Below are 25792 nucleotides of genomic sequence, written 5' to 3'. Positions count from 1 at the left end.
GCTTACATTTCTGTATATTGGCAGATCTGAAATTTCTTACCTACTAGTTTTTTACCCACAAAAATGTACGAAGCCAAGAGCAGGATCTTGCCAGGTATTTCTCTAAGGTGCTTTCTTCAGGAATTTTTTCACGTAATCATCTTCGGTACTTTAAAACTAGAATATCGCGCTTAAATTACCACACATTGAACCCTATCATATTTAATTAAATCACCCAATTTGTATGCTGATATAAAGATATTACTACGAGAATTATTGATATTACCTAAAAACATCTAAAAGATCTGGGTTTTGTGATGGAGCTTCACTGTCAATCTTTTAGATGATATGAACAGTGAACATCCATCACAGAACCCAATCTTTTAGATTTGTTAGGTGATATGAACAGTGACTTCTTCTTTTTTCAATTCAATCACTCTCCAGTGTAAGTGGATGAAATTGACGTTGGATAAAATTTCCCTTGAAATTATGGGAGGCCTATAAAATTAGAAGACAAAAGAATAAAATGTAAGACACGAGATGATATATGCCTGATTCTAAATTTTATAATTTTAATTTTGATTCTAAATTTTATAGAAAATTATCTAAAAATAGCTATAAAAAAAAGAAATTATTTGATTCTCTCAATTCCAATAATTAAAATAATTAAGTTTTGTGTTAAAATATTTTATTCGATGAAAAGTGTTTGATAATGATGGTTTTTTATTTTTATTTTGTTAAAAAAATTATTGTGATGTTTAGAAAAATTTATAGTATCAATTTGATTTTTAACTAATTTTTTGTTACTTTAAAGGCACATGTGGGTTTATTGCTGTTTGATAAATAGTTTTTTAGATGTTTACAAGTGAATAATTGGTTGGAAATAGATTTCTTGTTAGAAAAAAAACACATGCTTGCCTTTATACTAGATCCCTCCACTTTAGCTACTGGAAATTGGACGAACCTACTACACATTATCTACTACAAAAAAACAATGCATAGTCCATTTTATTTTATTTTATTTTAAAAAAATAAAAGGTGAATGAAATGTCTATTCCTTTCACAAGAAAAAAAGAAGCAAAGGCCCCACCCGTAGGTTTAGCCTGCTGCTAGGAGGACAAATATCAGCCCGACCCTTTTCTGTCTAGCTCTTTTTGACATAATTGTTTTTTAGCAAGTTGATTGAATTACTTTTTAATTTTGATATCATTCTTAAATAATACCATAATTTTATTTAATTATTATATATTTTGATATGAAAATAATAATATTTATAATAAATTGTTGATGAAAATTCAATTCAAAATGATATTTAATAAAAAAAATTAAATAGATAATATTTTGATCATAATTTTTTATCATATTTATAATTGTTTTAGCTTTCAAATATATATAAAAATGAATATATTATTTTGATATTTTTTTTAACTTGTTTTAACAATTATAAAATATGTTTTTAAACAAAAAAAAATGATTCTAATTAAAAACCTTGTGCTCACTAAGAAAAACTATAGATACTTAAAAAAAAAACTAGGCTTGATAAATATATATATATATATATTTTATACTATATAAAATGACTTACATTTAAAAAAAAAGCTATTGTTCTATAATTAGATAATTTAAAAAAAAAAAATTATAAGCAAAGTAATTTCATACTTTTTAATATGCATATTTATTTTATGACTCAATCTTTGTTTCAGATAACATATTTGTTATCATTTATATATTAATTTTAATATGTTGTTGTTTTAATTTTAAATGGTTAGTTTATTTTCAGAATTTTTTGCTTTTTTATTTTATTTTTTGATTTCAAATGTTGAGATGATGGTTAAAAAAGTTTATTATATTCTTTTAAATATACTAAATTGATATAAGAGATGCAAATTAATCTCATTTAACATATAAACTAATCTAAAATATATTTATAATTAAATACAAATATTACTATTTTTAGAATGTATGGCAGATCAAACATCTATTTAAAACATCTTTTATACCATCATTATATTTATATCACAGTTTTAAATTTAAATTTAAATTACCTTTATAACCTGGCTAATGAAATGTAAATATAATAAATTAAGAAATTAGTAATTGGATTAGAATTTAATACTAAGAAGAAATGGGGTATTTTCTTTAGTCCATACTTTAGATCTATATAGGTTTGTGGATTAACTCGCCAAACCCATAATTCAAATTATAAGGATTTTTAGATTTAAAAACTTTATTTTTTACCATAACATAACTTAGTTGACTTAACGAGTTCAAAGATTACCCAGATGAATGATATGAGCATGGATTAACTTTAATTTTTTTTCAAGATCATGTTTTTTTTTAATATTAAAATAATATTATATTGGATCGACTCAAATTTCGCAGTTTATCTAATTTATGGATTCTACTAGATTTAATAATTTTTTTTTAATAATTTTTTATTTGATTATATGATAATAAGAATAAGTATCAATAAAATATAGGATGTTTATTTAAGATTGTAATTATTTAAATGATAAAAAAAATAAAATAAAAAATGAAAGGTAAGAATAAAAAGGACCTGCTTCATATTTCTTTTGTTATTTTGCTCTGGTATATAATACTACGATGATTCTCCAGCGTTTTCTCAACAGTAATATGCGCTGCCACCGTGAGAGGATGCCGACAAAATAAAAAGGAAATAGGAAAGAGAGGGAGAGAGAAGATTACACAGGCATCGGAATTAACAAGAATAATTGAAATAATTTTTACACATAAAATTAATTTGAAATTAATATCAATAAGAATTAACACAAGTAATCAATAACTAATTGTGTAACTATACATCTGATATCACTGTTGGGTTTTCCAAATATTATACATGCATCGGAAGCTATGAAACAAAATTATCTGGGAGTTCCTAAGATCTCGTTAGACAAATCTAGAATTATTTAGGGATTTATTACCTAAAAATCTAATCTTGTTCGGCTTTGAATAATTCTTTAAAGACAGGGTTGTCGCAAACCACAAGTCATCTAATTATCCGGTTTTCACCGATAATCTATACAAACCATTAATGAGAATCTTCTAAATCTCTATTTAGAAGAAAGGAATTGCTATGTCTAAAATGCTAATTTTAATTTTTTGTTCACGTAATTTTTCTATCTATCAGACATCCTTATAAAAATAAAAGGCATAACTTACTATTTATAAAAAAGTTTAAAAAACCTTATAAATCGACAACATATTAATTTTCTCTCTGAATAATATCCATATATTAATTCAAGATAATTTTAGAAATTAATTAAGTTCTTACTTGATTTTTCTAGGTCTAGAAATATAATCCATGTATTAATTATACTCTAGTTCTTAATTTCTAAAATATATTTTAATCAAGTCATACTTGATTAAATCTTCCTAGTTTAATTTATGACTAATGATTTTTAATGTGTGTAACTCATTAGGTTTCTAATATGTTGACCTAAATATAAATTATAATTATAATTGAATAGAATTAAATAAACTAAACAATTTAATTTATTATCAAGTAAAAAAATTGATTAGTTTATATTTGAAATTTAGATACAACATTTAGCAACATGTCATAATCCCCTAAATATTAGAAAAATCATAAGTGACTTGACTTAACTTTTCAATAACTGATTTTTCAATATAATTAATATAATTTCATAAATAATATTTTTATTTAATATTAAAACATGAACTATGTGTATCATGTTAAATCATGTTTGTTCTTTTCATAATAGTCGTTGATTGTTTGGATAAGATTTGAAATTCTTTTCAAATCTCATTCTACATTTGCCAATAATTTATCGGTCAATACTATTTAAGAACAGATTAAACATTTTCTCTAATTCACTTATAGTGATGAATTTTCTCTTGACCCCTCAAGTACCTTCTTATAGTTCATGCTATACCTAATATTTGTCTTTTTATTATCTCCATTAATATAACATGTAACAGGATTAGATTATAACATTCTCTATATAAAATGACTTAGTAATCTCAAGTCTAAGGATTACTTATACAACCATCACGTGAGCCTTTTCATAGATATAAGTGATCTTTTTATATAAAATTCTCATGTGAGTTAGTTCAGTGTCCAAGTCTTATAATAAGCACATACATATTAATTTTAAGTATCCTTTATGCCTTAACTTATGAGAACAACTGTTTTTTTTCATTTAAAAAAAACAATAAAATATACTAGTCCTTAGGGCTCTAATAAATATTCAGTATTTGAGAGAGCGTCGATCATGAACATTATAGGAACAATGTTTTGATGCATATAAATCTCATAATTATAAGAACTTTATAATTTTCTTTGCAAAACATTTTTATTTCATAAACTTTATCTTTATTCTAGATTCATTAATCTAATATTATATGAATATTAAAAATAATTAATTTTTTATTAATAATAAATATGTATTTATATAAATATAATAATATCATGTATAATTAATTAATTCGCTACAATGATATTAAAATTGCAATTAACTTGCGGACATGTGGTTATCGCTTTGCCAATTAAAAATCCATCCATTTTGTTTGGATTTTTTATTTTTTTTACTTTTAGTTGTAAGTTGAAGCCGTTAATACAAAATGCAGGACTAAAATCCTACTTAAATAAAAAATACGTAGGTTGAAAAATACCAATTAACTATTTAAAATTCAAACCATTTTATTTAGTATATAAATCAATTAAATATTTTTCAGAAATTTAACGAATAATGGATTAAAAATCTACTTGAATAATGAACTACGGAAAGTGGAGTCTTCAAGCTTTAACTTACATATTTATTATTCAGTAGAATTATTAGATTTTTTTTTATCCCTCTCGGAGAAAGAAAAGCTTCAAGGTGGAAAAAAAATGGAATAAATAGATGCTTGCATTGTGGGGTTTGTTTTGAGTTGCCCAAAGCTTATTGGACCTTTGTTTGAGAAAAATCGAGAAAGAGTTAGTTTTTGTGGGCTTAATTTGCATTGACAAAGATGCGAGTTCATGGGCCTAATTTAGCTTAGATGCTATCATCTTAAAATCATCTCTGTTTCTTCTAACAAATGGATAATTTATTACTCGATCTAATTTTATAAAAATTAAAAGGAGTTGACCTTTTAGAACAAGACCTGGAACTGTAGGTTTAGAGTTTACGTTTCTTGTATTGGCAATTTGAAACTTTGAGAAGCAAAGAGAGAGAGAGAATCCTGCTGCAGTTTCCATTACTAGAGGCATGGCAACTGAATTATTGTGCTTGCACCGTCCAATCTCACTGACACACAAACTTTTCAGAAATCCCTTACCTAAAGTCATCCAGGCCACTCCCTTAACTTTGAAACTCAGATGTTCTGTAAGCACAGAAAACGTCAGCTTCACAGAAACAGAAACAGAAGCCAGACGGTCTGCCAATTATGAACCAAATAGCTGGGATTATGATTATTTGCTGTCTTCAGACACTGACGAATCGGTACGTACGTAAAATCTGCAGGAAAACTCCCCCTTCTCCTTTTCTTGTATTTTTTTTCGTTTACAAGTTCTTTGGATCGGCCTGATCCTCCATTTCTTTCATTTAGTGTAATAGGATTTGAACTATGGAGTTATAACCATGGTTTTCAGACCCCGCCTGGACTCTTACTCGGAAAAAAACTCAGATTATTAGGTTACTAGTTAACCACGAGTTATCAGGTCAATCATGGTTAATCATTCTCATCAAAACAATGTTATTCTATTCTTTTTTCTTGAAAAATCAACTCATGGACCAGGTTTGAATCAGATCACCAGTTAACCTGTCGGGCCATGTTTTTTTAGTTTAAATTAAAATCTAATCTAAGCTAGGCTCTAGGCTGTGGGTTCACTGGATCTAGTCGAGTTTATTAACAAGATTACTTCTATTTTATTTTGGCTTAGTAGTTTGCTTAGCTAATTATAAATTCTGTCTAGAATACAAGTCTTTCAGTGCATATATCTTGTGACTGTTTGCTCTTTTTTTTTTTTCTTTTTAAAGTTTCATTCTTGTTAAAAACTTAAAGGTGACCTTACTGAGATAAACCAACACACTCCTTTGAGATATTATAAAAAAATACTTTCTACTTAGCGATCTCATTTGAATTTGTCAATCCAAGATTCCTAGATTTCTTAATATATCTCCAGATGTTCAAAGTGGATCCGACTCTTCGTTAGGTTGTGGCTAAGTGAGTCACACTTACAGCTACTGCACCATAGGGACCATGCGTGGCCTGCATAGATGGCGCTGGTTCCATCGCCCATTTTTGTGAAAATCAGCCTGGCTGGTCAATTCAGATTAACCTGGCATATGTCAAAATTAAAATGAAGAGGGTTCTGAAGAAGAGAAAAGGAAGAAGCTCTGTAGTCATCAATCAATCAATCTCCAATTTCTAACTTTGCATATACTGGGATCTTGTAGATTGAAGTATACAAAGACAAGGCCAAAAAGCTGGAGGCTGAGGTGAGAAGAGAGATTAACAATGAAAAGGCAGAGTTTTTGACTCTGCTTGAACTGATAGATAATGTCCAAAGGTTAGGATTGGGTTACCGGTTCGAGAGTGACATAAGGAGAGCCCTTGATAGATTTGTTTCTTCAGGAGGATTTGATGGTGTTACAAAAACTAGCCTTCATGGTACTGCTCTTAGCTTCAGGCTTCTCAGACAGCATGGTTTTGAGGTCTCTCAAGGTATTTAGTTACTTACCTCAATCATTTAATATATCCTTATCTATGAAGTATATTCATGTAGCATGCCCTTGCCATCAACAGAAGCGTTCAGTGGATTCAAGGATCAAAATGGCAATTTCTTGGAAAACCTTAAGGAGGACATCAAGGCAATACTAAGCCTATATGAAGCTTCATTTCTTGCATTAGAAGGAGAAAATATCTTGGATGAGGCCAAGGTGTTTGCAATATCACATCTAAAAGAGCTCAGCGAAGAAAAGATTGGAAAAGAGCTGGCCGAACAGGTGAGTCATGCATTGGAGCTTCCATTGCATCGCAGGACGCAAAGACTAGAAGCTGTTTGGAGCATTGAAGCATACCGTAAAAAGGAAGATGCAAATCAAGTACTGCTAGAACTTGCTATATTGGACTACAACATGATTCAATCAGTATACCAAAGAGATCTTCGCGAGACATCAAGGTCAGTCCAAGAACAAAATTTCATGTTCTTACCAAGGTCTAGAAAGCAGGTCAATTAGATTTCTGTCAGTGGAAAATAACTTTGCTCCTGCTGTGTCCCTCAGGTGGTGGAGGCGAGTGGGTCTTGCAACAAAGTTGCATTTTGCTAGAGACAGGTTAATTGAAAGCTTTTACTGGGCAGTTGGAGTTGCGTTCGAACCTCAATACAGTGATTGCCGTAATTCAGTAGCAAAAATGTTTTCATTTGTAACAATCATTGATGATATCTATGATGTTTATGGTACTCTGGACGAGTTGGAGCTATTTACAGATGCTGTTGAGAGGTTTGTACCAAGAAAGAATTAACCCCTCACCATTTCGGTTCATCATGTTGTTATGATGCTAATCATTTTATTTCCCTCACTATTCCTGGTTGTTTCAGATGGGATGTTAATGCCATCAATGATCTTCCGGATTATATGAAGCTCTGCTTCCTAGCTCTCTACAACACTATCAATGAGATAGCTTATGAGAATCTGAAGGACAAGGGGGAAAACATTCTTCCATACCTAACAAAAGCGGTACAGTATAAATTTCATCATTATTTGCAGAAAACATAGCAGGCTTGCAATTTTCTATTGCTAATCGATTTCTGTTGTAATGTCTTCGTTCCTACAGTGGGCAGATTTATGCAATGCATTCCTACAAGAAGCAAAATGGTTGTACAATAAGTCCACACCAACATTTGATGACTATTTCGGAAATGCATGGAAATCGTCCTCGGGGCCTCTTCAACTAGTTTTTGCCTACTTTGCCGTGGTTCAAAACATCAAGAAAGAGGAAATTGAAAACTTACAAAAGTATCATGATACCATCAGTAGGCCTTCCCACATCTTTCGTCTTTGCAACGACCTGGCTTCAGCATCGGTAAGTTCTTCATATGCCTGAATGTACAGGCCTGTAGCTATCCGTTCCCGCATTTTAACATTCCCGTTTGCTTATCCAGGCTGAGATAGCGAGAGGTGAAACTGCGAATTCTGTATCATGCTACATGCGTACAAAAGGCATTTCTGAGGAGCTTGCTACTGAATCCGTAATGAACTTGATCGACGAAACCTGGAAAAAGATGAACAAAGAAAAGCTTGGTGGCTCTTTGTTTGCAAAACCTTTTGTCGAAACAGCTATTAACCTTGCACGGCAATCCCATTGCACTTATCATAACGGAGATGCGCATACTTCACCAGACGAGCTAACTAGGAAACGTGTCCTGTCAGTAATCACAGAGCCTATTCTACCCTTTGAGAGATAAGTAACAGGTTTTCCATGTTGTCGTCTGCAAGAACAAATAACATATGCTGCGTAGAAAATTAAGCCATGTAAATAGGCTTTAACTCCATGTCCGGCGGAGTTTTTGCAGCAGCAAGTACCCTCCTGTATTGTGGATGGAGAGTATTGTATATTTTGATTCAGATTACAAGGAAGATTATATATCCATTTTCTTATTTTGAGTGCATTTCAGCTGCTCAGCTGTGTTTGCTTATGTAAGAAAGTGGACTAGGCATTCCTGACGAAGAAATAAACAGGCTGGTGTCCTGATTCTTCATGTTCCAGACAATTAGTTAACTACCACCAAATTGCTTTTGCTCCAGAACATCCTAATTATCATGTTATTGCTGTCTGCTGATAGAGTCTCCTTTCTTGTAACATGTTACTAGCTACCATTAGATCAAATTCTTCAGATTTTTGAAGTGCTTTGCTTACATTCCTGACGAAGAAATAAACAGGCTGGTGTCCTGATTCTTCATGTTCCAGACAATTAGTTAACTACCACCAAATTGCTTTTGCTCCAGAACATCCTAATTATCATGTTATTGCTGTCTGCTGATAGAGCCTGCTTTCTTGTAACATGTTACTAGCTACCATTATATCAAATTCTGCAGATTTTTGAAGTGCTTCGCTTACATTTCTGTATATTGGCAGATCAGAAATTTCTTACCTACTAGTTTTTTACCCACAAAAATGTACGAAGCCAAGAGCAGGATCTTGCCAGGTATTTCTCTAAGGTGCTTTCTTCAGGAATTTTTTCACGTAATCATCTTCGGTACTTTGAAACTAGAATATCGCGCTTAAATTACCGCACATTGAACCCTATCATATTTAATTAAATCACCCAATTTGTATGATGATATAAAGATATTACTACGAGAATTATTGATATGACCTAAAAACATCTAAAAGATCTGGGTTTTGTGATGGAGCTTCACTGTCAATCTTTTAGATGATATGAACAGTGAACATCCATCACAGAACCCAATCTTTTTGATTTGTTAGGTGATATGAACAGTAACTTCTTCTTTTTTCAATTCAATCACTCTCCAGTGTAACATTGGATGAAATTCACCTAGGAATTATGGGAGGCCTATAAAATTAGAAGACAAAAGACTAAAATGTAAGACATGGAGATGATATATGCTTAATTCCAAATTTTACAATTTTAATTTTGATTCTAAAATTTATTTTTGTTATTTTTTAGTATTTATATATGAGACAATCATCTAAAAATAGCTATAGAAATAGAAAGTATTTGGTTGTCATAATTCTACAGCTAAAATAATTAAGTTTTATGTTAAAATATTTCATTCGAGAAATGTTTGATGATTATGATTTTTTGCTTTTATCTTGTTGAAAAAAATATTGTAATGATTAGAAAGATTTGTAGTCTTGATTTGAATTTTAACTAAGTTTTTGCTACTTTAAGGGCACATGTGGGTTTATGACAGTTTGATAAATGTTTTTTTTTAGATGTTTTCAAGTAAAAAATTAATTGAAAATAGATTTTTTTTGATAGAAAAAAAAAACACATGCATGCCTTTATACTAGATCCCTCCACTTTAGCTACTGGAAATTGGACGAACCTACGACACATTATCTACTGCAACAAACAATGCAGAGTCCATTTTATTTTATTTTATTTTAAAAAAATAAAAGGTGAATGAAATGTCTATTCCTTTCACAAGATAAAAAGAAGCAAAGGTCCGACACATAGGTTTAGCCTGCTGCTAGGAGAACAAATATCGGGCCCGACCCTTTTCTGTCTAGCTCTTTTTGACATAATTTTTTTTAGCATGTTGATTGAATCATAATTTTTTTTAGCATGTTGATTGAATTACTTTTTAATTTTGATATTTTTGACATAATTTATTTAGCTCTTCTTAAATAATATCATAATTTTATCTAATTTATAATAATTATTTATTTAATTATTATATATCTTATAGGAAAATAATAATAATATTTATAATAAATTGTTGATGAAAATTCAATTCAAAATGGTTTTTTATATATATAAAAAAATAGATAATATTTTGTTCATAATTTTTTATCATGTTTATAATTGTTTTAGCTTTCAAATATATATAAAATATGAATATATTATTTTGATATTTTTTTAACTTGTTTTAACAAATATAAAATATGTTTTTAACAAAAAAAAATGATTCTAATTAAAAACTTTGTGTTCACTAAGAAAAACTATAGATACTTTTTTTAAAAAAACTAGACTTGATAAATAAATAAATATATATATATATATATATAATTCTTGATTTATTTTATTGAATACTCATATTAAAAATTTATCTTGATGGAAAAAATATTTTTAAAATAATTGTGTTTTTAGATTTGATAATAATACCAAAATATTTACTGAAATTTGTACTTTCTTTTCTTACATTAAAAAAGATCTTGTTCCGCAAACATGCAAGCTAGTATTCTCTATAAAACTAAAAAAAATAAAGCCAAAATGTGCCTTGCCCAAATCGCAGACTGCCACCTTCTTTTAGTGGAAAAAGTGGGAAATGTCAACCAATTGGAAGGGTGAGTTTGACATTATATTTCTTTATAGACTTTACTTTTCTTATATGCTATTATTTTGATCTTAAATGGTTAGTTTATTTTAATCATTTTTGCTATTTTTTATTTTTTGATTTCAAATGTTGAGATAATTGTTTTAAAAAAGTTTATCATATTCTTTTAAATATACTAAATTGATATAAGACATGCAAATTAATCTCATTTAACATATAAACTAATCCAAAATATATTTATAATTAAATACAAATATTACTATTTTTAGAATGTATGGCAGATCAAACATCTATTAAAAACATCTTTTATACCATCATTATATTTATATCAACGTTTAAATTTAAATTCAAATTACCTTTATAACCTGGCTAATGAAATGTAAATATAATAAATTAAGAAATTAGTAATTGGATTAGAATTTAATACCTAGAAGAAATGTGGTTTTTTTCTTTAGTTCATAGTTTAGATCTACATAGATTTTACGGCTTAATCCATCAAACCCATGATTCAGATTATGAGGTTTTTAAGGTTTAATAACTTTATTTTTTTGCTACAACAAAAACTTAGTTGACTTGACAAGTTCAAAGGTTACTGGGATGAACGATACGAACATGGATTAACTTTAATTCTTTTTTCATGATCATGTTTTTTTTTAATATTAAAACAATAATATATTAAATCGGATCAAGTTTCGTAGCTTACCTAATTCATGGATTCCACTAGATTTAATAATTTTTTATTTAATTATATGATAATAAGAATAAGTATAACCAAATATAGGATGTTTGTTTAAAATTATAATTATTTAAATGATAAAAATAAATAAAAGGAAAGAATAAAAAGGACCTCCTTTATGCGCTGCCATCGTGATTGCCTTAGTTATGCCCTAGGGGGGTTGTTTGTTTAAAAAACTAAAGAATTGATTAAATTTAGAAAATAAAAAAATAATTGAAAAAATTAAACTATGAAAAAAATGAATTATTCCGATTAGAATTTTAAAAAATCCAATTGTTTTGGTTTGATTTTATAGATTTGAAATCAAAAAAATCAAATCGAACCAAATTCAAATCGAAAAACAGAGTCAAACCAGAAAAACCGAGCCAAATAAAAAAATCAGTTTTTATTCTATAATAACTGAACCGAACTAAATCAAAACAGATCGGTTTGAACCAGTTTCGGTTCAATTTTTTTTAAAAAATATTTTTTTAATAAAAACTAAACCAAATTAAAAATAATCACATGATTAGTTGTGTCTCTACCATTATTATGTTATTGTAATTGAAGAATTACAGTTATTGAGGCTAAAAATTTACTTCGTCGAACAAAGCAATCCGAATACAATCATTTTATCTATCTCCTTGTGCGAAGATATATCCGGCTACAAGTCCAGAATAACAAGTAACATGGTAGAAAAGAATTACCAATTAGAAAAGATTTACTAAACTTGTTTCATAGGTTGATCTGAGAAAATTTTAACTAAAAACCTAACTCAATTTGGGTTTTAAATTAAATAAAAAAAATATTAATTTCATAAAAAAATCAGTTAATTGGACTAGTTTTTTAACAAAACCATTCTACCTTAGTCAAACTTAATAAGTCAACTTTTTATTTAAAATAAATATGTTATTTTAATAAAAATAATTGATATGAGTTTACATAATAATTCATGAGTTAACTCGTAATAACTCTAGTATTTTTTCAGGTCGGTTTTATATCGAATTGGACCATTATTTTGAACAAAGTTATATAGAGATACTAACATGTGTTTTTTTAAGAACTACAGAAACACCTCCAACAAATGACCTCATTCACAATGTTACTTTTTTGTTGAATCAAGCCACCTATTTTTTCCTTAAGGAGAAAATAGGGTTAGGGTTCTTAAAAGTTTCACTATAAAAAAAAGTGTAGGTTTCCATATAAAATAAATCTTGCTAGGCTACGATGTCAGAAAGAGGGCCATTAATTTCCATAGGATATCTTTGCTGTGGGGCAGATTGATTGTGGGCTTATATAAGCTGTACCTAGACCTTAACTCCACAAAAAGTGGGCATTCCTTGGGTCACTGTTTCAGTTAGATTGGGATTTGCATTTACTGGGTCAGGCCTTCAGGCCCATATCAGAGGATAAGAATATCTTCAACAGTAAAATTGATATTTTTCTGGTTGTGAAGGTCCAATGCAACCTTAGATCTCGTGAGTGTCGTACGTTCATTGTAGCACAGCCAGAGTGCCAGCCACGTTGACACCGCTTGGTGGCTGTAGCAGCCCCTTAAAACCATTTTTTTTTTTTAAAAATCAGTGGTGGATTCCGGCAAGGATATTGTATTTTAGCCAGATTCAAATAATCGCTAAAATATGCTTAAAATAGCAGCTATTTTTTTTAACAAAAAAACATGAGATTTTTTGCACATAAAATTAATTTAAAATTAATATCAATAACAATTAAAATAAGCAATTTACAATCTAATTGTTTAACGATAGCTTTAATACTATTATTGAGTTTCTTGAATATCATACATGCAGCGGAAACTATGAAACAAAATTATGTGAGAGTCTATATAATCTCGTTAGACTGATCTAGAGCTATTTAGGAATTTATTACTTAAAAATTTGATCTTCTTCGACTTCGAATTATTCTTTAAAGGCAGGGTTATAGCAAACCACAAGTCGTCCAATTATCAGCCTCTAATAATAATGTACACAAACCACTAATGAGAAATCTCCTAAATCTCTATTTAAAAGAGAGGAATTGTTGTGTCTAAAGTTCTAGCTCTAATTTTGTGTTTACGTGATTTTTTTATTTATCAGACAACCTCGAAAAAATAAGAGGCATAACTTACTATTTATAGAAAAATCTAAAAAACCCTATAAATTAGCAACATATCAATTTTTCCTCTGAATAATATCCATATATCAATTCAAGATAATTTTAGAAATTAACTCAATCAAGTTTTTACCTGATTTTTCTAAAATCTAGAAATATAGTCCATGTATTAATTATATTATAGTTCTTAATTTTCTAAAATATATTTTAATCAAGACATACTTGATTAAATCATCTCAGTTTAATTTCTAACTAATGATTCTTAATGTAGGCAACCCATTAGGTTCCTAATATGTTGACCTAAATATAAATTATAATTATAATTAAATAAAATTAAATGAACCGAACAATTTAATTTATTATCGAGTAAAAAGTTGATTAATATATATTTGAAGATCCGGTGTATCATTTAGCAACATGTTATGATCCTCTAAATATTAGAAAAGTCATCAATGGCTTGGTTTAACCTTTCAGTGACTAATTTCTTAGTATAATTAATATTCTTTCATCAATAATGTTTCGATTTAATATTAAAACATAGAATATACTTGTCATGTTAAATCATGTTTATTATCTACATAATAGTCATCGATTGTTTGGATAAGATTTAAAATTCTTTTCAAATCTCATTCCATTTTGGCTAATGATTTTTCAATCAATATTATTTACGAATAAATAAAACATTGTTTCTAATTCACTTAGGGTAATAATTTTTTTTTTGATCACTCAAGTACCTTTTTATAGTTCATATTATACCTAATATCTGCCTTTTCATTATTTCCATCAAGATAACATTTAACATGATCAAAGTATAACATTCTCTATATAAGATGCTTTAGTGATCTCAAGTCTAAAGATTATTTATACAACCGTCAAATGAGTCTTTCTATAGATATATGTTATTTCTTTATATAAAATTTCTATACGGGTCAGTTCAGTGTCTATGTTTTATGATAAACACTTACATATTAGTTTTAGGTATCCTTTACACCTTAACTTATAAGAATAATCTTTTTTTTTTTTTCATAAAGAAAAGAGCATAATATATACTATTCCTTACAGCTCTAATAAATGTCCAGTTTTTAAAAAAGCATTGATCATAAACATTGTAGGAACAATACTTTATGTATATAAATCTTATAATTATAAGAGTATTATGAATATCATAATTATAAGAACTTGTTTTATGAACTTTATTTTTACTCAATTCATTAATTTAATATTACAGGAATATTAAAAATAAATTAAGTTTTTATTAATAATAAATATATATTTATATGAATATAATAATATCATGTATAATCAATCGATTGGCGTTAAAAATATTAAATTGACATCAATTTGTAATTAATTACTTGCGATCATGTGGTTATCATTTGCCAAATAAAAATTCATCCGTTTGTTTTTTTTTATTTTTTTTTTACTTTTACTTTTAGTTGTAAGTTGAAGCTATTAATACAAAAAATGCAGGACTAAAATCCCACTTAATAACATATACGTAGGTCGAAAAATACCAATTAACTATTTAAAATTCAAACCATTTTATTTAGTATATAAATCAATTAAATATTTTTCTGAAATTTAACGAATAATGGATTAAAAATCTACATGAATAATGAACTAAGGAAAGTGGAGTCTTCAAGCTTTAACTTACATATTTAGTATTCAGTAGAATTATTAGATTTTTTTTATCCCCTTGGAGAAAGAAAAGCTTTAAGGTGGAAAATAAATGGAACAAATAGATGCTTGCATTGTGGGGTTTGTTTTGAGTTGCCCAAAGCTCATTGGACCTTTGGTTGAGAAAAATCGAGAAAGTGTTAGTTTTTGTGGGATTAATTTGCATGGACAAAGATGCAAGTTCATGGCATAATTTAGCTTAGATGCTATGATTTTAAAATTATCTATGTATAATTATAGTTGTTTTTTAAAGTATATTTTTTTTATAATACATTAAAATAAAAAAAATTTAAAATTATTTTTAAAATCAACACATCAAAACGATCCAAAACAAATAAAAAATATTAATTTTAAATAAAATAAAAAAATTAATTTTTTTAAAAACGTGAATACAATCGTGTTTCTAAACGCTCACTAAAACTTGGATAATTTATTACTAGGCTGACTTTTAAAAAAATGAAAAGGAGTTGACCTTGTATGATTTGAAAAAAAAAAAAACATAGAAAGCAAAACTTGATTTTTTTTAAATAATTCAAAAAAATATTATTTTAATCTTCTAAAAAAAATTCCAAAAAAACTCATGGTTAATATATTTGATCCTTCACCCATGTTTATCCGATAAATGTTCAAACTACGATAATAAAACCAAAATCATGAAAATGGATTTCTTTGTTTAGCTTTTGTGTCTCCTCATCAAACAACATTTTGCTGCATTTTTCTTTAACAAGTCCTTCTTCAGCAGAGTGCTAAATCATATGTTATTTTTCTTTTTCAAGTACAAAAATCAACGATCAAAAGGTCAAATTTTTGTTTTTGTTTTTGAGTTTTTCCAAGAATATTAGTCTTGTCAATCGAGTTTAATCACATGCTTTGATTGGGTCAATAAAACATTTTAATCATGAAAACAACTTGCTCCCTGGATATTCAGCTAGGACCTAGAGAGAGAGAGAGAGAGAGATAGTTGACCACGGCCTCGGGAGTTCTTCTGACTTGAAGGGGCTGGTGGCTGCATCCAAACAGCATTGAAAACAGCACTTGAAACTGGAATACTCTCCATGAGATCATCAATGGCACCGAGCAGTTGGGTATTGAAGCAGAATCTCTGTGCCCACCTTGAAATGCAAAGAAGAGTGGCGTCTAAGGGAAATTCTTCCAGGCTTTTGCTCTTGTTTCTGGCAATAATGTTCTCTTGGATACAGCAAAATGAATAGAGTTTAATCATACTATATTCACCCGTCTTCTCCAACGAGCTGCAAGCCCAAGATCACGCAAAGAGTGGTTTCTCATTTGTTACGGCACACACACATGCAATCTGACTTTGTGTTTTCACATTTTCTAGGTCAAATTAAACTTGCGTTGCAAGGTAATGTTTTCTATCCTTTTGCCCCCACTAGGATGCTTGATTTGAATGAGATCATAATTTAGATCACCAAGCAATGTTATAGGAATTCATTTCTTGCCAAATTGTTGAGAATGAGAACCCTACCTCATTAATTAACTAGTATTATCAGTAATTGAAGGGGAAAGAACACTCTTGAACAAAGATATATCCTATCGATTGATTTATCGATAGCCTTTTGCGCTCTCAGCCGATAAGATTTAGATTGAAAGATTGGATAATAATATAGGTTGTTAAGAGAATGACCATACAAGAGATATATATTTTTTTGCCTTTTTAAATTACTTCTAAATTGCTTTTTTACTTGATAAGATATTAAATTGATAATATCGGTTTTAGATTACATTTGTTTTTGCAATGTTATGCGATGTAATTTATATTTTGTTCCAATTATATATTTAAAAGTATTTGATTGATTAATATGTAATATAGTTTTGCAATAATCTTATGGAAATTCTCTTGAAATTTTGGTTGAAAATTAAAAATATAATTTATTAATTTTTTAGATCTATTTTTTAACAAATCATAATCATAAAAATTACCGTAATATGAAAAACAAAAATGCGTATGAAGAAAAGAGTAGAGCAGACCTTGTTTCTTACTTTTCTGGAATCGTGTTTGAAATCTCTCAATAAATGAGGATATTGGTGCTAATTGATTTATAAGCTCATTGGCTATTTTTTTTTTTTTTTTTGATAAAGAAGGTATTGGAACCATTTGAAGCAGATAATTCTATGAATACATTGGCAAGTGTGCTGAAAGCAAATCTTGAATCAAAGTCCGATTGCATTGCTCAAACATGGAATTATTTACTCCTGGTTTTGGTGGATACTAATTTAAGAAGTGTTCTTAACCCCCCAATTCAAGCAATCCCTTAGACCAACCCATGAATTTAAACTCTATTGGTTTACATAGATGACTAGCATATTGTATCCAATTTTTCTGGTAAGAATTTTGATCTTATCAACTGTTTCATTGGGACCATACTTGCAGTAGAAGCAGTGACAGCGTTAAAGGGTATCTTTTCTTTTTGCTAAAAAAGGTTGCAGTATGCACCAATTTTCATCACAAGCAGAGCTTGCACTCTTCGAAGCTTCATCATGAACTTAACAGATTACAGAACATCGGAACAATCGATTTGGATGCCATATGATGCGGCTATAGTTTTTGTCTTCTCCTCTTTCTTGGCTACATGCTAGCTGGAGTCAACAGACACTTGCATCTCTTAAAGAATTCACGTTTTTGGGACTCAGGAAACTAATAAATTGACGTTATTTTCCTAAACCATCGATCACTAACTTTTGTTTTTATCAGTTTGACTAACTGTTGAACACACCAGACAAGCTGATGTTTTTGAGATTAAACAATCACATGAAACATGTTCACTGATTTACAGTGTCAACAGCATTGCCTTCACGCCAGGATGCTTGGCATAAACTTGCGAATTTCAAGAAGGGACCAAAAAGGAGGCAGAAAGGAAAATTCTTTTGCCATTGAATTTGAAGAACATAAGGAGCACATAGGTGACAAGCTTAGGCAGCTTAGCTTTTGAGTTCCCCCCACAAAATTTCTCTCCATGCCCTTGCAGATCACATCTGGCAACTTGCTTTATAGGCTGTCGCGGTGTGAGGGTGGCTGGGAAATGGACTTAACCTTCTAGTACTTTTTTTCCACTCAACAATACAGAGAATATATAGAGACTGCTCGTAACAAAACCCATAAAAGTTTTCTGCCTTTTTTCTGTAGAACTGTACAGCCAAGATCTCGAATCCCCGCATGAAGAAAATACACTTGGTCACCTTTAACTTTGCAGAAAAGAAGAAGAAAAATGCTGCAAACACTACAAAAAGAAAGGAAAAGAAAAGAAAAGAGAACCCCATGATACTATACAAAGGAAAATATATATTACATATTTTAATATTGAGCAGAGATTCCTATCATGAACATAGCTTGGGTAAGGATCTGGAAGTCCTATGGTTTGATACCCTTGACTTCATGATTTTTGTCATCGGTGCTTGCATTTTCAGGCAAACTCTCTCCAATTCCGTCACCCTCCACTGCATTCCTTGCAGATGTGCTCTAAGCTTATCATTATCAGTTGGAAGGTCAAGTTTCCCAGCATAGAGCACACTCTGTTTACTAGTTTCACTAACACCAGAAGATGAATCAATATAGCATTTTGTTTTGCCAGTGGCTTTGAGTAAGCTTTTGAGCTTGACTTGCTGAGACATGAGAGCTTGGACTGCACATTTTGATGGAAAATTTTTGTTCTGAGAAAGGTGAATGCAAGCTTCAGCTGAGAGCTTCTCGTAATTCAATGCGCAGCATATCTTCATCTTCTCTTCTTTTGATAATCCGGTATGCACCTATATGAAATTTATATAATAATATCATTAGTGAAATTGACATTTAACAACAGCATAGTTAAAGATGCCACATGTTATCTCCAAAAGAAATATACCCATACAGGATTCAATAAGCTGAAGAACTGGCAATTCTAATGACATGAAATGTTTGAGATCAAAGGACTACCTCTAGATACATGTCAGTGGCACGGTAGATTCCATCATACGATTCTCTGGCAGAATCTGGCAGGGCCATGGCTAGGGCCAAGAACTTAGAAGGCTTTAGACAAGGATCTGGGGATACTTCTGCTATATAAAAGTCCATCAAGCTAGCAACTTTTCTCAATTGTATAGGGAACACCTGACTGATTCCTCCATGAAGAAAAGCTTTCAAGAACCTTAGAACAAGATTCACATTATACAAGTAATTCATCCCATATGGAGAAGGAATTAGCAGATTATCTAGAGTTGCTTGATCCATCTGAGAACCTATCATACTCTCCAACTTGGTCCTGCTACATTTTCTTATGTTACAATTCAAAGCAACTCGAAGAATCCCAAATAAACTCTTGAATGAAACAGAGTTCCAATCAAGGATATAAAGCATATCTATGACAGTTTCAACAACTTCACGCTTCTCATCAGACGTGCCAGTATAGCACTTTGATTTCTGGTAATAAAAGAGAAATCTACTAATGATAACATGATCAAACTTCTGTGAGACCATGGATTTGAACACCATTCCAACCAAATTAGTGCTCAAAACCAAAAGATCCTCAAACCACCATGTTGCTCGAGAGAAGCTGTTCTTCAAACTCTCAGTGCTTCTAGTGTCACATGACAACCGAACTCCAGAGCTGTCTGGAGAAGAAGTAGATGGACACGGACTAGGCTCACCAGAAGTAGTGATCCTTCCAATAAGAGAATCCACAAATTTTTCAAGGATACCCGTAGAATTAGGAAATGGAAGCAAATCTTGGCATTTCTTTGTAGCGATTAAAAGCTCAGACCATGTCCAGTAATTCATCTCTTCAAGTGATTTCCCGGTCTCTTCCAATAAGTTATGAGTTCCAGATACAGAATTGTTCATTTCCATGAACTGTGCAGCCGAGTGTAGGAAAGAAATATTGGAAGGAGTTATGGCAGTTCTACCATTATTGTAGCAGAACCTTGACATGAGTTCAAAACTTTCAGCCCCACCAGGAAAGTCATTGAATATCACTTTCAAATTTCTTCCACTACCTGTTGGTTTACCAAATAATTTGCTTAGTCTGCCACAATATGAAGCGATGATCTTCTGCGAATATTTGTAAGGAACCAAAGTGAGAATACAAATCTTTACACACGAACCAATGTACAACTAGTTAGTACCAATTCATTCAAGAAACAATGACAAACTAGAACACAGAACTAACTAGAGTAGCGGAATTTACCAAGAACTGAAACATAGATGAGCTAAAACTTTGCTTTTACCACTGAGAAAGCTAATTAATTCAATGAATTGAAAAGGTAGCAAGGATTCAATCAGGTTAGATAACTAACTAGTCATGACCAAGGAAATGTGCATTAAAGACGAGCGTCAATTACTTTCATCACAGACCATGTCAGCGCCTTAAAAAGCCACCAAAAGAATGAACTCATTGAATTTAGCAAGACTCATAAAAGGAGATTAAAGTGGCATATACAATCTGCAAAAGAAGGGTGTGAGGTCGTTATAGACAATAAATTGCCCAAGGGCAAATCAAGGGAAAAGATGCCTGCCAAGCAACCCAGCAAACAAGGGTATTGAACAGTGTATTAAATGCCATGAAAGCCACTTGTAGGTCCTTCTCAAAAGGAGTGAATACAAACAAATAAAGGTATGAAACATTAAACCACCATAACAACAGCAATAAATGATAAGGACCAAATCAGAAGACAAAGCCCTACAGTATGGTGTTTAGCAAGTACTCAAAATAGAAGAGAAGAAGCTAGTATGAGAAACCATGTCCCACAACACTGTAATGTAGCCGTAAATTTAAAGAAGTTGCAGTACAACCATAGAAATCATTGAGGGAATATAGCAAAACAGATGATAATGAAAATCACCACAAGAGAATCAATGCATGCAAAAACCTTGAAAGTACTCAATTTCCACAATTAACAGCCCCGAGAAAAAGATTCTAGAATTTGTGAATTATACACTAAAGCAAACACAAAGCAAGCTGAAAGTAGATCAGCACATATACGAAGTGAACAACATTGAGTAAATACAGAAACTAATCAAAGTCACAAAAGGCTAAATTAAGTTAAACAGGATAATTAGAGGGAAAAGAGTAACCAGAGTACACAAAAAATCAAAACTTCAAAGCTCTAAAGAGGCAGAGTTACAAAGAAATGAAAAAAAGACAAAAAAAGACTATATTTTCTTTTACCGTGTCCACCATGAAAGTCTCTTCACCATTGACATCTACTTCAAGATCACAGCAAACAGCCATGACCCAATTAAACAAACTAGAAACCCACCTCAAACAAAGACTTTCTTTTTAGTGTTTGTTCTTCAAACTTGTAATATAAGAGAAAAGATTAACAACCGAAAACAGGAAGAGATGCAAGAAGGCCATAATGATGGTGAAGAAGAGAATATAAAGCCATGTTCTTGAGAAGGGAAAGAAGACAAACAAAAAGAGGTAACTGGCTGACTTTGGTCTGACAAAATGGGGTGGCTACTCACTTGGTTGCCTTTGCATATGCATAAGCAAGCAAATGCGGTATCTCAGACAGAAGTGCAAGAAGCAAACAAGCTGTGCAAAGACACCAAAGACTTCTACATACTGATCATATATATATATATATATATATATATAGAGAGAGAGAGAGAGAAGAGAGAGAGAGATGGTGGCCTGGTGGTATGTGTGTGACCGCTAGTCACTCACCCCAACCTGACATTCCTGTAAAAAATATATGGGTACAGAAAAATAAAAAATAAAAAATTAGTATTTGGTAAACAATAAATTAAAAAAAAGTAGTAGTAAGCATTATATTCGTCAAAATGTGAACAAAAATGCTATTATATTCGTCAAAGACTCAAAATGGTGGTGTTCTTGGGAAAGATGAACCTAAGCTTAGGATTAAAGCTTTCTTGTTGGCTTTGCTTCTTTCTTAATCCATATTTCATTATTATGTTTATGAGATTGTGTTAAAGGTTGTTAATTTAAAAATATTAAATAAAATTAATTTAAAATAAAAATAATTTAAAACTTAATAAAAAATAAGTTTAATCTCGATACCATGCCCCTTCATGCCTCACAAGTCTTTATTTTGTAATCAGATTTTAGTCGGGAAATATATTATGTGTTAGATCACACCATTAGGTTCACTTAATTTCTTATAATTATTATAAACATGAGGCTAGAATATCTAAGGATTTAATTATGGAAACTATGCCTATGCATATCGTTCCACTTCTACTTGTTCATCTGAGGTTGCAGATTAATGGGGGCATCCAAGAGGTGATGGATAGTGACTGAATCATATCCATTTGAACCTTTATCTTGGAGGGTGTGAGGGTGGACTCAACTCCTTTTCCATTGGTCCCCCATGAGTGGTCCTCCCAAGAGTTTACTATCTCCATGGATTGTGTTGATGAATTTTGCCCGTTTTGTTTCCCATTTGTGATGCTAATCTTGTTTCTGTATCATAGTTGTTCAATCCAATCCTGTTTTACATGTTGATTTAAAAAATCTACCATCTAGAATTGAGTTTTAAGTTTAACAAAAAAAAAATAAAATTATAGCAAAGTTTTTAGTAATTTAAGGTTTGTTTGAAAATATGATAAAAATTATTATTTAAAAGATTTTTTTTTTGTATGAAAATATATTAAAATAATATATTTTTTTATTTTTTAAAATTTATTTTTGATATTAGCACATCAAAATAATACAAAAATATTTATAAAAATTAAAAAATTAAAAAAATACAATTGGACAATAATACCAAATAAAAGTTTAGTTTCTCCAATCACACTCAATCCAAATCCAATTAGATAAACTTTTAATTTTAAAAAATAAAATATTATTATTTTAATAAAAATAATAAACTGAGTTAACTCAACAAGAGTAATTTTAAATTCTAATGATTTTATTTTGCACTCATTAGTTTCAAGCACTTGCTACCAGTAGTAAGTTACTAGTTTTAGCGTATAAACCTGGCTTATATCAAGGGATTTCAAAAGACTTTTATCTTAATTTTGTATTTTCACAAATGTAACCAAAATTAATTCAATCATTGAGGATAAGCAAACGGGAGTTGAAAGACATTTTTACCCCTACACATATATCTTATTTCCGTTGTCTAAACAGCTTTTTCGCAGTAATTATGGGCATGTGTTGTTTCAGGGGGCAAAGTGGCATTTCACAGAAAATTTTGGGTAATTATCCAAATAAATAATGAAATGATATATAAACAAAAAGTTTTAGTAAAATAATATGTTTTTATATTGTAATTGAGAATCATTATAAAATTTTAATTGATATAATAATTTATATTTATAATATTTATTTAAATTCAGATTTAATCAGTTAATAGGTTTAAATGAAAAATTACAAAATTACTAAAGCCAGGATTTCAAAATGAAAATTTTAAAATATAAAAATTCGATGATCGAAGTAACAATTTCATCGAGCCATTATTAAGAAAAACAACATTCAAAAATTTCTATAAAAATTGGAGTATAATTCAATAATCGGATCAAAAGTTATGTTTATTTTGACGTGAACAAACCACTTGTTGAGCCTAGACCTATCCCATTGATCTATAAATATATCTGCTGGACCATTCACGTTATTTGTTTGATGTAAATTCTCATCTAATTATAACAGATTTACACTTAACTTTTCAAAATAATTCATGAGAATTATTGCTTGAACAATAACTTTTTAAAATTTTAATTAGAATACAAGTAGGATAAAAATATATAATTTTACTTATAAAATATTTTAAAAAACAAATCTTAGAATTATAGTTTTTATGTAAATAAATTGATTGATTATATAACCATATCCAATCGGTTGACTGGTTGAGAATTATTACACTTATAAATAATAATATTTAATAAATATTATGTTTTATAAACACGATAAAATAAAAATGTGATATTTCACTAAAGTTTTTTACTAGTATTATTCTACAATTTTTTTTTTATAATTTAATATGTTAATTTTAAAACTTAACTCATTTCGGCTCCTTATGTTTTAGGGTAATTAATTTGCAGGAGACAAAACTTGATTAATCTTTTTGGAACTCATGATGACATGACATTGAAAAAAATTGATCGAGGAATCATTAGCCAATCATCTCTCTTTGGAATCCAAGAGAAAAGTAAACCGACGTCGTTCCCTCTCAAAAGGAGTTCATTACTCATTGCCATTGCTCTTTAGCTTTTTCTCTTTTTTATCAAAAGACTATTTCAATCAATTATACAGTCATAAGCACTACCTCTTTTTCCCGAACAATCATTCTTGTAACTACAAAAGAACTTGCATTAAAGCATATCAATTATAGAATATCTTTACTTATTTTTCTAATTCCTTTGTTACTTTCTTTACTAATTTTTAGATGAATCTAAAGTTGACTTTGTTTGGATTTAGATATATAAAAATAATAATATTTATAATATAAATAATATAATTTTTAATATTAATAATAATATTTAACTTGTATGATACAAGTTTAAGTGAGTGTTACAGTCACAAGAATCTTGGATCTGGTTGCAATACCAGACCGTGTCATGAAAGTGTGGTAACTAAACCAAACCCAAGATTCTTGGACGTGGATCTAGCTACAAGGTTGTGTTATGAAAGTGTGACAACTAAATAGAAAAGAATTTAATATTAAAGAATAAAATTTTAAAAAAGATTAATTGAAAAAGAAAAAACAAAGAAAAAAAATAAGGAAAAGCTCTATTCCAATGAATAGTTCTTTGCAAGGAGAGGTACAATAAAATTCCTTCATGAGATCGCGATAATCTAATAAAAAGTAAACAAAACAAACCATGATATTTAATTTTCAATCAAATTGATTTTAAAAGATAAAATTGAATGAAAAAAATTAGTTAAAAAAAAAAAAGAAATATGAATCAACTGGTTAACCCACTAAACCAGGTTAACCCGTCAAGCTTGGGATCTGTGTCATGAGAGTGTGGTAACTAAATAATTTTTTTTTTAAATATTAACAAACTAAATCAAAACAAAAAATTAATTAAAAATAAAAAAGAAAAAAAAAACCTATAACTAAAAAGCATTAGCCTTTTTACTATGGATTGTATTATGCAATCCACAGTAAAAGATTGATGCCTTTGCCTTTTAGTTTATAGTTAATTATATTAGTATTGTATCAATTTTTCAATAATATTTTCATCTAAATTGAAAAATATTTTTTTTTTATTTTATCTCACAAAGAATTTTGTTATATTTTATCTTTTTTGAAATCAAGTATGAATAATTACTTCTCAAACTACTATTACTTACTTTCTAAATATCTTTTTTTTTTTTCAAATAATGAATCCAAAATACAATCTCAATCCATCCTCACTTGTTAA

General features: G+C 29.6%; 2 protein-coding genes across 3 annotated transcripts; one reads left to right on the top strand and one right to left on the bottom strand.

The window, feature by feature from the left end:
- The first annotated feature begins 5128 nt into the window (after window positions 1-5128).
- Window positions 5129-8617, top strand: LOC118054961 (isoprene synthase, chloroplastic-like). The gene is made up of 7 exons (XM_035066727.2): window positions 5129-5444; window positions 6402-6669; window positions 6751-7126; window positions 7230-7448; window positions 7547-7685; window positions 7783-8031; window positions 8111-8617. The coding sequence occupies exons 1-7, from the start codon at window positions 5211-5213 to the stop codon at window positions 8411-8413; spliced, it is 1788 nt and encodes a 595-aa protein (XP_034922618.1). The 5' UTR covers window positions 5129-5210; the 3' UTR covers window positions 8414-8617.
- Window positions 8618-18734: 10117 nt separating this feature from the next.
- Window positions 18735-22042, bottom strand: LOC118054962 (BTB/POZ domain-containing protein At3g22104). 2 transcript variants are annotated; one of them, XM_073405740.1, is made up of 3 exons: window positions 21630-22042; window positions 19403-20509; window positions 18735-19236 (listed from the first exon to the last, which is right to left on the bottom strand). In XM_073405740.1, the coding sequence occupies exons 1-3, from the start codon at window positions 21690-21692 to the stop codon at window positions 18808-18810; spliced, it is 1599 nt and encodes a 532-aa protein (XP_073261841.1). In that variant the 5' UTR covers window positions 21693-22042; the 3' UTR covers window positions 18735-18807. The 2 variants fall into 2 exon arrangements, with proteins under 2 accessions (XP_073261841.1, XP_034922619.1); XM_035066728.2 differs by having other exon boundaries at window positions 19403-20512; window positions 21630-22041.
- Window positions 22043-25792: the final 3750 nt, after the last annotated feature.

Source organism: Populus alba, chromosome 17 (genome assembly GCF_005239225.2).
Source record: "Populus alba chromosome 17, ASM523922v2, whole genome shotgun sequence".
NCBI lineage: Eukaryota > Viridiplantae > Streptophyta > Magnoliopsida > Malpighiales > Salicaceae > Populus > Populus alba.
This window is presented reverse-complemented; position numbering and strand designations above follow the sequence as displayed.